The sequence below is a fragment of the Arvicanthis niloticus genome, chromosome 14, assembly GCF_011762505.2.
Source record: "Arvicanthis niloticus isolate mArvNil1 chromosome 14, mArvNil1.pat.X, whole genome shotgun sequence".
NCBI lineage: Eukaryota > Metazoa > Chordata > Mammalia > Rodentia > Muridae > Arvicanthis > Arvicanthis niloticus.
The window spans coordinates 48375667-48391217 of record NC_047671.1 but is presented as its reverse complement, the minus strand read 5'-3'; the positions used below and the strand labels follow the sequence as shown (position 1 = coordinate 48391217).

The 15551-nt window shown below is 44.1% G+C and overlaps 1 protein-coding gene across 4 annotated transcripts in view; it reads left to right on the top strand.

Annotated features, from left to right (window-relative positions):
- Arhgap26 (Rho GTPase activating protein 26) overlaps positions 1 to 15551 on the top strand; it is a 387815-nt gene that overhangs the window by 297245 nt on the left and 75019 nt on the right. For all 4 annotated transcript variants that reach the window (XM_034518108.2, XM_076912737.1, XM_076912736.1 and 1 more), the window contains exon 19: positions 6006 to 6144. In XM_034518108.2, coding sequence (XP_034373999.1) covers positions 6006 to 6144 — 139 coding nt within the window. The remainder of the gene's footprint in view (positions 1 to 6005; positions 6145 to 15551) is intronic.

Genomic DNA, 15551 nt, shown 5'->3' with positions numbered 1-15551 from the left:
AGTTACTAAGAATAATGGTTCCTTTTTAAAGATTTTAAGTAAAATTCCCCAAACTACTTTCCAAATTATTGATCTCTGTCCTACTCCCAAATGCTGAGAGCAGCAGGGTTTAGGATTTCCAACTGTCCCTTAAAAACCTCTCTAGCTATAGCCTCTGGATTTGGCTTCTTCACCATTGATGACAAAGAAGCCCTGCAGTGGCTTGCCTGAGTCACAGGCTTGAAGTTGCTGGGCTTCAGGCTCCACCTGCCTTGTGCTTCATCAGATCCAGTGAGCAGAGGAGCTGCGGCCCTCCCTTCCCCAGGCGAGTGTTCCTCATCTACTCTAGTGTTACCTGAGACCCTGATGAATGTGTGTCTCAAGAGCAGTTCCCAGTGTCCGCTGTCAGCCAGGCTGCTAGTCTACATTGTGATCACCAAGGCTGGAGAGTGATTTACTGAGTCGGCTATAGACTCGGAGCTCTTCATCATGACCTGATTTTCCTCTTATACAAACCACAGCACGTAATAAAGAGTACAGGGCACACTTTACAGAGAGACTCCTAATCCTTTTCAATTGCAGGAACATGTGACAGCCAGGATTAGCAAAGGTGTAAAAATGTGTGAGCAACACAGCTAAGAACAAATTCCGCAAGTGTCAGGGCTCCACAGCATCTAGATGGGCCTGAAAAGAGCCCCAAACCCTTAAGCTCTGTAAGTCACACAGGGGAAAAGACCATCAATACTAACATGGCTACAGGCAGGTAAGGCTGATAGTTTGTAAGGAACGTAATTCAATTTACACTTACAGATTGAATTCTCCTGTCTTGACCATAAGTAATTCGTTTTCAAGATCTGTTTATTTCCTTCTTATTCTTATACTTTATGTTTCTGTCTTTCTGTCTTTCAGTCTCTCTGTCTCTGTCTCTTTGTCTCTGTCTCTCTGTCTCTGTCTTAAATACAAAAATGTCTTTTGCACAGCAAAGGCCAAACCAGTAGGTGCCTTAGCCCTCACTGTGGTCCTGGGCCTTTTTGTGGTTGAGACATTTGGAGGTTAAAACACTTATATAATTTGCTCAAGGGCACAGACCTATCAAAAGCCTAAGATCTAATCTGCCAGCCCACAGAGCTTGTGATCTTTATGCTCTGTCATCTGTCTCTCATAACACACAAGAAGACCCAGCTAGCTAGGCCTTAGTCAGTCAGGCCATCTAGGTCTTTGTCTAGCTGTGTGACCTTGGACCAATCAGTTGATTTTTGTGAGACTCGGTTTCCTCCTCTACAAGATGTCAGTAACTGCATCTCCCTGGTACTGTGAAGGGAATAATTCATACCTTTAAGGCATGTAAATATAACAGCATAACAACACTCAGTGGATTTTGTGTCACTAACATTTACACTACAATGCTTCCTGCCTGTGCTCTTCCAGTGTAATGTTTATTCATCTTATATTCTTTGTCTTTTCAAAAGTTGTGCAAAGCAAGTGTTATATGCTCATCTTTATAAGGGAAATGGGCTCAGAGGGGTTAAAGACCTTGACTGAGATAATACAGTTAGTAGGTGATAAAGGCAGTATCTGACCTCAGGTCCCTCGAACTTCAAATTTCCTTTGCTTTTTACACATCGAAGTCCTTTAAATTCCCTTCTTATATTTACTATGTTGATATGGTAGTATGGTAGCTATCACAGACAGTAAGGTCTGGTGGTGTGTAAGTGTGCATCAAGACCCAGAGCTCACCCAAGGCTGGCTGACAGCAGAGGCCAACCCTGACACTGTCCTGCCTGGCTTAAGGAGAAAAAAGGAGCCTGGTGTTTATGGATGTGTTAATTCTACTCACAGGGAACTTGAAATTGGGGATACTTGGAAAGGTTCCTCGCAGTTGTATTTTTATTTTATTCTCTTGTGGCTCCTGGCAGGGTCACAGTCTTCCTAGCTTTTATGTGTAAGGCATTCCTGATTAAGTTGGAATTAGTTTGTAAGTCAGAGAGTATGAGTAGGACACTTGGGGCACAGAATAAAGCTTTCCTCTTTGTGCTAATTTGGAAAGTCTCTGTGAAATGAGTACATTGTTCCCACCACGTGGTAGACCTTGTAGATTGTATGAGTTAATGCTTGTAGATTACAGGGTCTGTTGTACAGCAGCTTTCTTCACGACCCGAGGAAAACTCCATTTGTGTGATGGGATTGGAGTAGCCAACAGAGCTGTGTAATTCAGACTCATGAGAATTCCAGTTTAAACTTCTAGCACAAACAAAGCCTTGGCATGGCCACAAGGTAGCTGGAAAATCAATTGGCATGGATTGAAGTGTTCAAAATGAGCAGCAGCCATGTGGACAGTAATTTCCACATTCTTGCTACGTATGCATCCCAGGCTTTGAACTCAGGATGTAGCCCAGCCTTGACTTGAACTTGTAAAGCAAACCTCCTGCTTTTATCTCCTGGGTATCCAGATTAGTCCTATACCACCATGCCAACCCCTTGCTGTCTGTGTCAAGGTGGCTTCGTTTACAAAGGTGCCCTTGTATTTAGGAAAAATCACTCATAATAATAACAAGGTGTTGGTCCTGTGCCTAGCACTTTAGATTTTGCAGTGTGATCTTGTGCATATTACATTGTATTTAATCCCAAGGACAGCTTAACAGAGTTCTTTAGACCCCTGTACCTGGCTCATAATCAGACTCATAGAACTGGTCTTTGGGTCTGTAGTTCCTACCCATGGTAAAATTTCCCTTGTAGAGCTGATTGTGGTCTGCTTACATAATTTTACAAGAAAATAACAAATGAGCTGAGAGACATTCTCCTTCTTGTGCTCCTATGTCACTTCCTACTGTGTTTGTGGGGCAGTCTTTCATACATCTGTGTAAATATGCATCTTACTCAAAACTTAGTCTGTGTCTAAATGAACATCTGCCACAGTTATTAGAAAGAATAGATGTTCTCCTTGTTATTGACAAATGAAGTTAAAATACAACCTGCCATCTTCCCCCATTATACTATAGTGGATAGTGGATATATCTTTCTTCATTAGGAAGATAGATAATATCTGGATGCCAGAGGCAGAGTCATGGGAGGCTACTAGGACCTGGCCTGTCCCCAACTCTGGATTCATTACTAGATGCTCTCAGCAAGGGATTGCTGAAGGTACTGGACCAGAGGCAAAAGAGTTCTAAGAGATGCCATTACTTGCTAACAATCCATTCTCATGGGACTGGGGCAGTTGCTTCACATGAAGTTTGGCTGGAGAGGATGAACTGATTGAATGGCTGTTGCAACCCCAGGGCTTCAGGTCCCTGGACCCAGCCACAGGGCAGGATCAGAGATGGCTCTTGTAATGCTGTGCCCTATGCTATGTTGACCTTCAGCTTGGGGAGGAGTCAGGTGAGATGCCCAGCTCAGAGCTCAGCTGGCACAAGCACACATATCTAGGAGCCATTTTAACTGTCAGTGAGAGTGCTCGTTGATATATCAACTGCAGAGTGGCTGAGGCTCAGCGTGGGTTGGGAACGAGGGAAGGAGAGCTCCTTAGAGGTTGCAGCTCTTGGGCTCAACAGTAACCACAGCCCCTCCATTTTTGTTACATTTAAAGACTCCAAGAGATTGCCCAAGTGGCTAGCGCCAGTCAGTCAGCTTATTACTAGGGGCTGCTCTGGAAATGAAAGTTTCTTTTCCTCTTCCTAACCCTTGCCCCAGTTGATCTCAGCTCTACACAGTTACTCAGTTGATCCTGTTTCAAGTTTGAGTCTAACCGAGAAAATGTAACAATGTGGTCTTCCTTCCCGACAGCTGTGTTTGGGAGTGAGACTGCCTTAACCAGCTGGCTGGCATCATCAGAGCCAAGGATCTGCCATCCCTGAGAGAACAGCTGTTCCAGCTGAAACTCTCATAACTCCTGTGACTTAGTTTTCTGCATATCAGCTTTGGACATTGCTTTAAAATAGATACACAAAGAAGAGGACCACAAGAACAATTGTGGGATACTTAGAGTCAGCCATAAGTGAAGGGGATGGAGATGGCCACCACTGTCCTCCTACGACTCTGACTGCTGGAAAGAGGACATCCAGGAGGCCAATGCTGGAGTGTAAGAGGTTATAACAAAAGGATCTGTCAGTTTTAGTATCTCAGAAAAGTTGAGGTGGTTATGTAACCCATAGGAATCATCTTTGAATGCTGCAATATAATGTTCCATGAGATAAGTAGGATATAAAACCATATAAAGGATATAATCTCAGCTGTGGAAAAGTGTGTTTAGCATTAATGAGAATTCATACAAAGCACTCAGCTCCATGCCTGGTGTGGCAAATCACAGCTACTTACTTAGTAAATCACAGCCACTGGATTGTAAGTCCTCTAACCCCAGGGAACACAATTGTTTCATTCACTGCTACACTTAGGGTTCCTCTGCAAAGTGGGTGTTCAAAAAGAATTTTGGTGATTGTTTGAATGAGTGTCATTATCATATGCATTTACAGAGGCATCTAAGAGAGGGGAGCCTGTGTTGTCTTCTGTAATTATGTCTATAACTGGGACAGCCTCAGTTTTGTATGCTTTGGCTCTTTGTAAAATGCTGGGACATTAGAAGCTGTGCAGAATTGCTGAGAACTGTGAGTGAGCTGCTTGTAAAGCACAGATTGCTGTGCCTGGCTTCCCAGGAGCCATGGTAAGTGGCTGCTACTTCCAGATGGTAAGCACCATGTATGTGCCGGCCATAGTGCTAAAGAAACCCTATAGTAAAGCAAGGAAGGGTTGGAAAGGTCTTAGTCTCTCTCTTACACTGATGTGAATTCAGTGTGCAATGTCCCCCAAAGGCTTGCATTTGAAACTCTTATTTGAGGAGTTCATGGAACTTTGGGGATGTGGAGCATATCTGGAAGAAGTGGTCACTGAGAGCAGATTTTGGGGATTATAGCCCATTTTCTCTAGTCTGTCTCAGATTTCTGATCCATTGAGATGTGAGCAAGCAGCCTTGTGCACCTGCTGCCACAGCTGTAGGCTGCTCCCACCATGACTTCCAAACTGTGATAGATGGCTTCCTTACCTCAGGTCCACACTGTGATAGATAGCACCCTTACTTCAGGTTCACACCTTGATAGACAGCATCCTTAATCATGCCCACACCTTGATAGATGGTACCCTTAGCTCAGGTTCACACTGTGATAGATGGCACCCTTACCTCTCATCCACACTATGATAACTACATCCTTAACTCACATCTATATTACAATAGACTGTACCCTTATATCATAAATCAAACTCTTTTAAGTTGATTCCTGCCTGCTATTTGTCATAACAATTAAAAGAGTAACTATATGCAGTCTTAAGTAATAACAACAAAATGATTTTTAAAAATGTATAAGGATACAAAACCTTAAAAGTTATAATCTGCAAATAATAGCACTCTAAGGGGTTTATTTTTTAGACTTTTGTACATTTTCCAAATTGGTACATGTGTGCACATGCATGTGTGTGTGTGTCAGTCACCCACCTCTGTCCTTTGAAATATGATAAAGCTCACCTTCACAGTTAACACGGAACTGATAAAGGAATAAGGCTGTATTCACCGAGGATAGTTGGTGAGGAGGAAAAATGTTCCCTGTTCTGTGTAAGTTTGGGAACATAATTGAAATATGTTTTATGGTCTGAAATAAAATTGTGAAGCAGTTGTAAATAACTGGGGACGAGACCCAATGAAGAAAGGAAGGGCATTTGGATTAATTGGTTCTGGATCAGGGCAGTAAAACACTGTCACTGTTAGCAGACAGTGGTTTAGATTATCTCTGTTTCTTTCCAGTCTTTTGCATACATCAGAAAGGATTAAAAGGAGACTTGAACTCTAGGATCAGTTCCTAGAGAAAGTGCCCAAACCTGGTTCCTAGAAGTGTCTCTGTGGAGGCCAACAAATGCTGGAGGCCTTTCCCAGCTTTTCCTCCCTGTTCTAAGTCACCACCAAGCTCTGGTCATAGTGATGCAGGCCTTAGCTTTCTTCCTAGCTCATAGAACTGTGTAACTTTTGTCACCCTGATATGCAGATATTCAACACGGTGCCTGATGTGCCCCTCACCAATGCCCAGCTCCATCTGTCCCGGAAGAAAAGCAGCGACTCCAAGCCCCCATCGTGCAGCGAGAGGCCCCTGACCCTCTTCCATGCTGTTCCGTCCACAGAAAAACGTGAGTCTCTGCTACCCGGGGACAGGATGGTGTGTAGAGATGTCCCTGTTGCCTCCATGGCTTGCTATGGGCATTGTTAGCCTTACTATGTGCTGCTGGCCTTTGGTGTCCTGAAGGCTCTGTCTTCTTGTGTCCTGCCTGGTTCCATTGCTGAGAAAGGTGTCTGGGCAAGAACCTGAGCCTCTTCTCCCTGTTGCACACCAGGATCTTGGCTCTGGTGCTGCCCAAGGTCCCACCTTGGTCGGCAGGTCATAGAAACAGCCCTTCTCCCCTAACTTGGTATGGAATTACTGTTGGAGGGGTCACATGTTCACTAGCATGTGCCTGTGGGAAGCAGGGCCTTCTGCTTACTCTTACTCTTTTCTGTGTTGACACCTTAACATATTTAGAATTAATTACTGAATTAAAGAATTACTCCCTCTCTGTTCCAAGTGGAAGAGAAATATCACCACAAATGAACCACACCTTTTTATCGGAAGACTTCTGAGTTCTTCTCAATAATTGAGGACAAGACTGTAAAGTACACAGTCATATTTCAATTTTTGTGACAAGAAATGTTTGTCCTAGCAGTTGGGAGACAGAGATAACAGGAGAGGAGTTCTGCAAGTCTCAAGCTAGCCTGATCCACATAGAATGTACCAGGCTAGCCAAAGCTGCATAGCACGAACCTGTAAATGTTCAAAGAGTAAGCAGTTAATCCATCACTGGAGTGAAGGCCTCATGATCTATTGGAAGTCAGCCAATATTGGTTTTTATTCCAGCTTTACCACAGTAGAGAGCGTTGCCTCCTTCATCTTCAGTTTGCTTATCTGTAGGAGGGAAAATAGTGCTCACCCTAGAGGGTAGACTTGAGGATTAACAAAACTATTCATTGCAGCATCTGACATAAGGCTGCTACCTGTAGACACCAAGACCGGTCCCAATGTGCAGCTGAGATTTCCGTGGTGCCTTCATGGTATAGGGATGTGAGAAGAAGGCCTTGTGTATAAGGAGCTCATGCTTGAGTGAGAGAATTAGTGCCCTGCTTCCAACAGTGATGTTCATAGAGAAGTGTGTACCAAGAGTAGCTATACAGTGTCCTGGCAGAAAGCTCTAGACTGCCCCAATGGGAAGTCTGTCTCCATGGATGATTATGGATGACTTTTGGTGAGCCTTTGTCTTGGATTCTTGTCAGTTAGGGACAGTGGTTTGCCACAATCTCCAATTGTCACAGAGATCAGGGAGTGGACCTGTTCTGTGAGCAGAGATGTGCAGGGTAGGAACTGAGGCCTTGGGCTCTGCTGGACGGCCTAGGGTTACTGTGCAAATTAACACATGCCAGGTGTGCCAGCAGCAGGGTCGGTCCTCAGTGGACACTTGGATGGTGACGATAACTCCTATGATTGTGAAGACTGATCTATATGAGCAGAGGCACAGAGAGGACAGTGAACCCCTTACCTTGGGAAAGAAAGGGCTCATATGTGCGTTGTGTCATGTTCTTTTTTCTCTCATGGTTTATATCCTTCTATATTAAAAAGTAGTACCATAACCTTCCTAAAATCAAACCTTTTCTGCCCTCAAAACCACATTGCATTTTAAGATGTTCTGATTTCCCGTAGTAAGGCCACACCTTGGGAGCTAGCACCATTTAGATTGCATCAAACACTTTGCTTTCATAAGTAAAGCTACTGTTACCATTCTTATATTTAAATGTGTTCATGTCTACTCAGATCATGTCCTTCATGTCAGTTCCTAAAAGGGTTCCTAGGCCATGGACAGGTTGGACTGTTCCCTGACATTGGCTTTCCTTCTAACTGTAGCCCACGTCCTTGAACATCTGGTGTGGGTTGGGGTGGGGGCAGCATTCTCTCCATAGTCTGCTCAGAACTTAGGCTCCTCTGCGTGTACCAGGGAACACTTGGAACAGCACTGACCTCATCCCCATCTGCTGAGGGAATAAGGCATCAGGCTACAGGGTAATGTGCTTCTCAGGTTTCCAGGAGCGCCCGGTCACCTAAGGTTTTCTGCTAAGCAGTGTGCAGTGCAGATGGGGACAAGGCAGGCTGTGTCGGTCGTTTTCCCCAGGCTTCAGGTAGTGCTGGGCCGTGGTCAGCCTAGAGTGACAGCAGCCTTGGAATCTGGTCCTGAAGCATACTTTATAGCACTGAGGGGAGGAGAGGCAGAAATCAATTAGATCTTTGCCTGAGATTAGTGTTTATCACAGGAGGCAGAAGCCGAAAGTTAAGGACGTGTGAAAGTAGGCCTATCTAAGCCGTAGAACAGGCTGCTGTGTCCTGGGTGCAGACGATGAAGCAATACAGCTTCCTCCCAGTGACAGGAAATAGGATTGCAATCTCCAGCTGCTTGGATTTTAGCAGAGGGCCTAGCTTCTTATAAAAGGCATTTCAACAGAAAAGTCTGCATGTGCATGTAAATATGTGTACCTGTATCTCTATGTGAGTTGTTTGGGTGGCGTGTGTTAATGTAAAGTTACGTGTATTTTATAGTAAATAAATGTATTTGGGCACTTACTTTCTTCTGAGAAATGCAATCGTCTCAAGCTGCTGTGGAAAGCTATGCAGGGGCTTCGGAGTAGAAGGTACAAGGAGCTGTGGACCAGGAGATGGGAAGCTTTGATGTGATCAGGTTTTGTTGTTGCTGTCACCAATCGGTGACAGTGCACTATAGTTTGCATACACTTCACCCTCCTTTTTGTTCAGATTATTGACAAAGGCAGAACACTTTGTCAAAGCAACCTGTGGAGCACAGGTCAGGAGTATACCAGCAATCCATGAAAGCAATTTGTGTATTTCCTTAGAATGACATCCTTCAAGTTCGTCCTCCTCACAAACCTAGCTCAGTGCCTCCCAAATGTCAACCACGTACACCAACCTCCTCTTACTGTATGGGCCACAACCACGTTATTTGTGTATGCTGCTTGTTTAACACATTTTAAATTGATCTTAAAACAAAAAACAACTCACTTGTTTGCACAGTCTCAACTCTGGTATCTGAAGTGTCTGAACACATGAATTTTGAGGTACACATTACATTATCCTGTGCTATACAGTAAGATAAGTTCCTAGCTACTAGTTAAAAGTATTCTTCCTCATTCCATCTCAGAATTACTTGTGGACCACCTGTGGAAAATGCCAAGTCTACAGACCTGGCTCCCTCTCAGTTTTGATCCACTCCAATCTTCCCTCCTAATTTGTGCACTTAGCTAGAATTGAGCTCAGATGTTGACAGTGGACATTCATTGTTCATCTGACATATGAGGTTTGTTGTGACACCTGTCTGTCACAGAGCCTATGCTGTTTGAAGGCTTGTGCTAGGTGAACATGAACATACAGTATATGCACATGCATGCATACCTCTCCTTTGTTTCACACTGGGCAAGTCCCGCATGGGGGAGCACATCTCTTTTGTCTCTCTGTGTCTCTGACCTCTTTGGAGCCCTGGTATGCTCCTGTTTCTTCTCTGCAGCACCTGCTTGGACAGCCCTTCTGCTATCTGCAGGTGAGATGCTTGGCAGGAAGATTCAGGACCCATCCTCTGAGGTTCTAGTTGTTATTTTCAACTTTAGGGTCTTGGTCTACAGAAGTCGAGACCCAATTTCTTTTTCTTAGAGGTAAATCTGTACCAGTGTGTGAGGCCCTGTGTCATCATCATTGGCCTCCTTTACTGAAAGGACAGTTTTGAAGGTCACATTAAGAGTTCATCAGTCTGGTCCTGCCTTTGCATCTTCACTTTGGATTCACGGAAGTGTCCTGAGTGCTAGATGGAGCTCATAGACATGCATCTCATTTTCCAGGAGGAGTTTTTCCTTCTGCATGAGTGGACCAATAACACACCCACCCATCCCACCCACAGGTGACTTAGGTCCTCTTTTTTTGAAATGAGTGAAGTCTTCTCCAACTTGAGTTTTCTTTATCCTAAATGTGAAGCTGCATTTATGACAGTGGCCTCTTTGCAGGATGAGGAGCCAGGAAGTTTCTACTGCTGTCATGTAGGTAGAGAATTGGGTCAATCTGAAGGCTTAGGCAGTACATGGTAGAAGTGAGGCTAGGGATGACATGGGAATAGACTGAGATGAAAGCTCTAGAACAAGGGGTGTGGTGAGATTTAGAAGCCGTTGCAACAACTCATACAAACCATCAGAAAAGCACTGGATGTTGTAGTGAGGAGGATAAGGACTAGCTATCAGAGTGGTCTGTGGTTGGTCAAGGAGTATTTTCTGTAAGGGGGAATTTTCAGAAAGATAGCAAAGGGATTGAGGTTCCTATCTGGACAAAGGCAATGGCCCTATTTTCCAGCTGGAGGGAAATAATATGTGTGTTTCAATGTTGCACTCAGGGTCATCCAGTAAAATAAAATCAAAGTAAGAAATGTGTACCCAATCACTGCTCCCCAGAGCTACACTATTAATCATTCATGACCCAAATTTCCAGTTTCAGTGTGTGGAGGAAATCCTGGGAGACATGATTTGGTTAGGAGCAACTGTTATGCCCTGGAATACTGGAAGACCAAGTATTTGCAGTTCTTCTCATGAATCTGGAAATTAAATTGCATTAGACTGGGGATCCAGTATGGAAGAATAAATGGTTACATTTAATAAAGAACCCTTGAGACCAAACTCTATCTGAGGCTCACTCAGTAACAATGATAAAAGCAATTATAGCTCAAGTAATGTTCTAAGCCCATCGTTATTTCTTCTCATTCCCCCTAAGTGGTAATCCTATGAGGTAGACACTGAGCTGCAGTTTATAGGCAGATAAACCGAGACTGGAGACTTTAAGCAGAGAGCTAGAGTTTGTCACCCAGATGTTCTCCCTTTGCTATGCCATTTTATCATTGCAAGGGGACCTTCATCAGTTTTTGAGCCATGGAAGTGAAAAACCTTGCTTAGCTGAGATCCAGAAGCAGTAAAAGCCATCTGTGCTAGCTTCCAGGGATACTTCAGGGGCAGTTGAGCCATATTGAATGAGTTCTTTAATATGCAAACTGACAGTCTATAGCCAGGTGGCAGCCTTCCCTCCTGACCCAGCACCAACCAGCACTGCTAAAAGCAGTAAGCATTTAGTGATGGTTTAACATACTGGGCCAAGGCGCTCTCTCACTCTCAGTTGTGATCTGTGATCGCCTCTGAACAGATGGAAGGAGGTTTTTCAACTGTGCTACCAGACGGAGGAGAGCAAGGGGGATTACTGTTTAACCCCCAGGTCTCCACATTGGTAACTGCAAAGCAGAAACAGAGAACTGGTATATCTCAGTGAAGGGTAGTAACACCAAGCTGTACTTTTTCAGGACAGCTATAGAAAGTAGAGCCAGAAAGACCAGAGAGAGCCTGGAACACCTCTGTGATTTCTTCCAGGAGGCTACAGATTGACAACAAAGAGTGATCTTCTCCCCAGTTTTTAGTATTTACACAAAGATGTTGAAGTGAGCTTCTTGAAATAATAGTTCCTAGACATTGGTGTGCATTACATTGTGTGGAGCCTAGTAACAATATGGATGCTTCATCTTCTCCAGCACTGTTAGGGGCAGAAGATCCAGACTCTGGTTGCTACAATAACTCGAGGTAGACCAAAAACAGTGCTGATGCTTTGTAATTACCAGGCTACCCCTTGAACTTCCTGGAAGGGAGTTAAAGGGGCTGACATGCTGACTGGGAGGAGAGGCCCTATAGTCAGGGTGAGTAGTTCTGACACCTGGAGGACAGTACTCTGCCTTTCTGTACTTCTATTTTCTCATCTGTAAAACTGATTGTTAATAATGGCTGTCCTGGAGGCTAATTACCATAATTAAATGAGCTGGTGCCTGTAAAGTTCTTGACATGAGGCCTAGAACACAGTAAGCACCTAATAACTGTTGTCTGTGATTATGATAATTATCACCAGGCCACAGTGTCACCGTACCATTGCAAAGGAATATAGTTCCCTTTTGGTCCTGCAGATTCCAAAAGAGAGGCCTCCAGCATGGGAAATGTGGCTGCCCTGCTTCCAGAAACAGCTCCCTTAATGCTCAAGTACAAACACATTAGAAACCTTGGCAGATGTTGTTCAAGTTGGTGGGTGGATTAGGGACAGGAATGGATTCTTGGGCATTGTTTCATATGGATCATGTTAACTAGTTGCTGGGATTATAGCTCTGATTAATTCTTTTAGTTCAGCTAATACATTCTGGACCTTCTCCCAGACAGGCTCAGTGAGAAACTAAGAATTTTGCTTATGTATTTCTCATACATAAGTGTCTTCCTTGTTGAAAAAAAAAATGGCTGGGAATTCACACAGTTGGAGGCTTATGTAATGTCTTTCTCTGAGCAGTCAAAGCTGCAGCCTATGCCATTTCTCAGGTTGCCTTTGGAGATCTTGAGTGCTCTGGACACACGTGTTTGCTTTGGCAGATGACGTGTTTGTCCACATGGATTCCTGTTGTCACAGAGGCTCCAGAACGTGTAATGTGGCTCTTTGTTTAATTATGTGTGGTTTCTGTGTGTGGCTGAAAACCAAATAGTTGATGTTGCCATTAAAACTGATGTGTAGAAGACAAATGACAATAAGGAAAGTTTTAGATAAGTAGTTAAATATAGCAAAGGGTATTATAGGCTAAAGGATATTATAGGCTTACATCTGTGTGCTATCATTACGAGAGTGAAGCAGATAATGGAACATTAGGTGTGGGGTGTCTTTCTGTTAAAAGACAACTATTCTCTCTCTCTTTCATTCTGCATGTATGTGTATATGTGTCTCTGTATGTGTGTCTGACTCTGTGTATGTATGTATATATGTATGTATGTATGTATATTCATTTGCTTTTATATATTTTCTTTATTGAAGAGGAATGCCTATTTACTATGCATTGATGTCTTCTTACTACAGAGTTTTCCAATTGTGTCACCTATTTACTGTCTCAAGCCAATTTATAATGATTCATGATATAAAAATAAGTAATACATAGTTTCTCACAAGCAGTCCACAGCAGGGTAGGCAGCAAAGTTGGCTATGGGGAGAGTCCACTTACCTCTGATCCTTCAGTTCCCAGCACAGCCATTAAGTGGAGACTCTGCAGCTTTCAGTCTGGGAGGACAGAGCCTCTGGACCAGGCTTTTCTACTGTACCTCCATGCCTCATTCCTATGAATCAGTTCACTCCTCGGCCAGCCACTGTACCTCCTCCAGTCTCCACACAATCCACCTCTATTGACATCTTTCTTCCTTTGCAAAGGCAAAAGTTATTATGAGCACCACAGAAGGTGTGTGAGCATACACTGGCCATACTCTTTCTCACTCATCAAACCCTTGTTTGCTCCATCAGTCATTGTGCAAGATAGTGTTTACCTAAACATATTGCACAGACTGTTTATACCATTATTCTTCTCATAGGGGCCTGACCAAATGAGCAGGAAATCAGCCACCTTGGCTTTTCTTCTATCGTGGTGTGCTCTGTTATCAGGAATGAAAGCTATAGTGCAAAAAAGGATCTGCACTGCACAGTCACGAAGTCTAGGTCTAAGCTCTTCCCATGGACTTGGGTGTTTCCCAGAGATGGCAAATTCAGAAACTGCTGTGCATTCATCATTTTTATTGCAAAATTCATTAAGCTGCCATGCTATTATCATCCTATCTTGTCAAGATGATGCATTGCAGACTTCATTGCAAAACTCTAACGAGCAGAGGAGAGTGTCCCTCTCTCCCAGCTATAGCACGAGAATGCCTCTGGGGGTTTTGCTTGTGCCTCCCTGTACCCTGTGTAAAATTCTGGGTCTTTGCAAAGCTGCTATCTGGTAACTCCCTTTTCTCCTCATGTTTGAGTGTGAAAAGGGGTGAGGTTGGGAGATTTGTCTCTGTGCAGAGTCTTAGGTCCTCTGGTTTTTTGATGTTGTGGAAAAATAACATGTTAGCCCAAATTTTGGCAGGCTGCTGTAGAGAGGGAAATGTCCTGTGAAGTGACAGGGATCTGTGTTTCATGTTTACCCTTCAGTTCTCTGTATTCAGACGGCCACACGAGTTCAAGCCTGCCAAGACCTGTGCGTTGGGCTTGGCTCTGTGATAAACAGACCCCGCCTCCTGTGTTGGATGGAGTTGCCATTAGAGTGAATTGGACTCACTTAGTAAATATGAAGAGTGCAGGAGCTTAGCTTCCTCATTTCCATGGCAACCCCAGAACAAGTACAACATCACCAAAATTATTCTGTGGCTTTCCATTTTTAGTTGCAGTGATTTGGTTGCATACTTGTGTTTTCCGCTCCTGATTTGTACAGAAAACATAAATGCTGCCCACAGTCTCCAGTGCTTTGGTTTCAAGGTCCCTGCCTGAAGCACCTGCAAAATTCAGTTCCACAAAACTACCTCTCTTCATTCCAGCAGAAGAAAGTTTGATTGCATATTATTCTCTTGCTTAATGTGTGGCTATCCATGAGCTTTTGGTGTGTAGAATGCATGGCCTATTCATCAGAAAAGTAGGTGACCTCTGACCTCACAGGTCATTTTAATAGACACTGTGTAGCCAGATAGCTTATGCTTACACTTGAGTAGTTTGTGTCATTAAGGACCAAGTCTACATCTACTCTCAGTGCTTTAAAATAGATTTTTATGAAGACATCCAGCACAATTCTGATTCATATTTGTAACTGGCAGTTTACCCTATTTCCTCATCCCTGTCCTCTGGCTTTTGGTGACTGATACACAGGCATTCGCTGACAACAAATGTGAGGAGGGAGAGCATTCTTACCAACTCTGGCCAGCCGAGGAGCACCCCTGAGAGTGTGACTCATAACTGGTGGCTGCTCTCATTTGAAGTTCACTAGCATGTAACCCCCTTTCCTCTAGCAAGCTAGATGGCCCAATTCTAGCCTCTGACAGGGCTGCCAGAGCTGGCCTGAGTCATCCTGGACTCAGGAGTCCAGCTCCCTATGTGGAGGGTGGTTCCTTTTCGTCCTGAGGATGGACGGCTTCTACCCTTTGTCTACACTCTCAGGAGCAGGTGCTCATTTGCCCACAGACTAAGTCATTTTCTCTTTATTCCCTAATTTATTCCAAATGCCCTCAAGTTTGTCCTGGTGTCTTTGGCAGAACCGCTGAAACATCCAGTTTACTTTTTACTTCGCTGCTCTTTCTCTGGAGCAATCTTTACTTTCCTGTCCACCTTCCCACTTACTGTCAAGACTGTCGGCGTATCAGAAAACTTTCTCCTTAGAAGTTCTCAGCTGTCTCCTCTGTGGTTTTGGGGTGATGAGGCTTATACCCCTTCTGCTGCAGTGTGAATCTGCTTCCTCAGTGGTCACTAGTGTACGACAGTGCAAGAGTTCTTTTTCTTCTTGGTAGTAAGTCCCTACTCACCAGCCCTGTTAGTCCTCCTCCTCCTGCACTCCTCCCTTCCCTCCTCTCTTCTCCTCTCCCTCTCCACCCTCTGCCCCTCCCCTTCCCT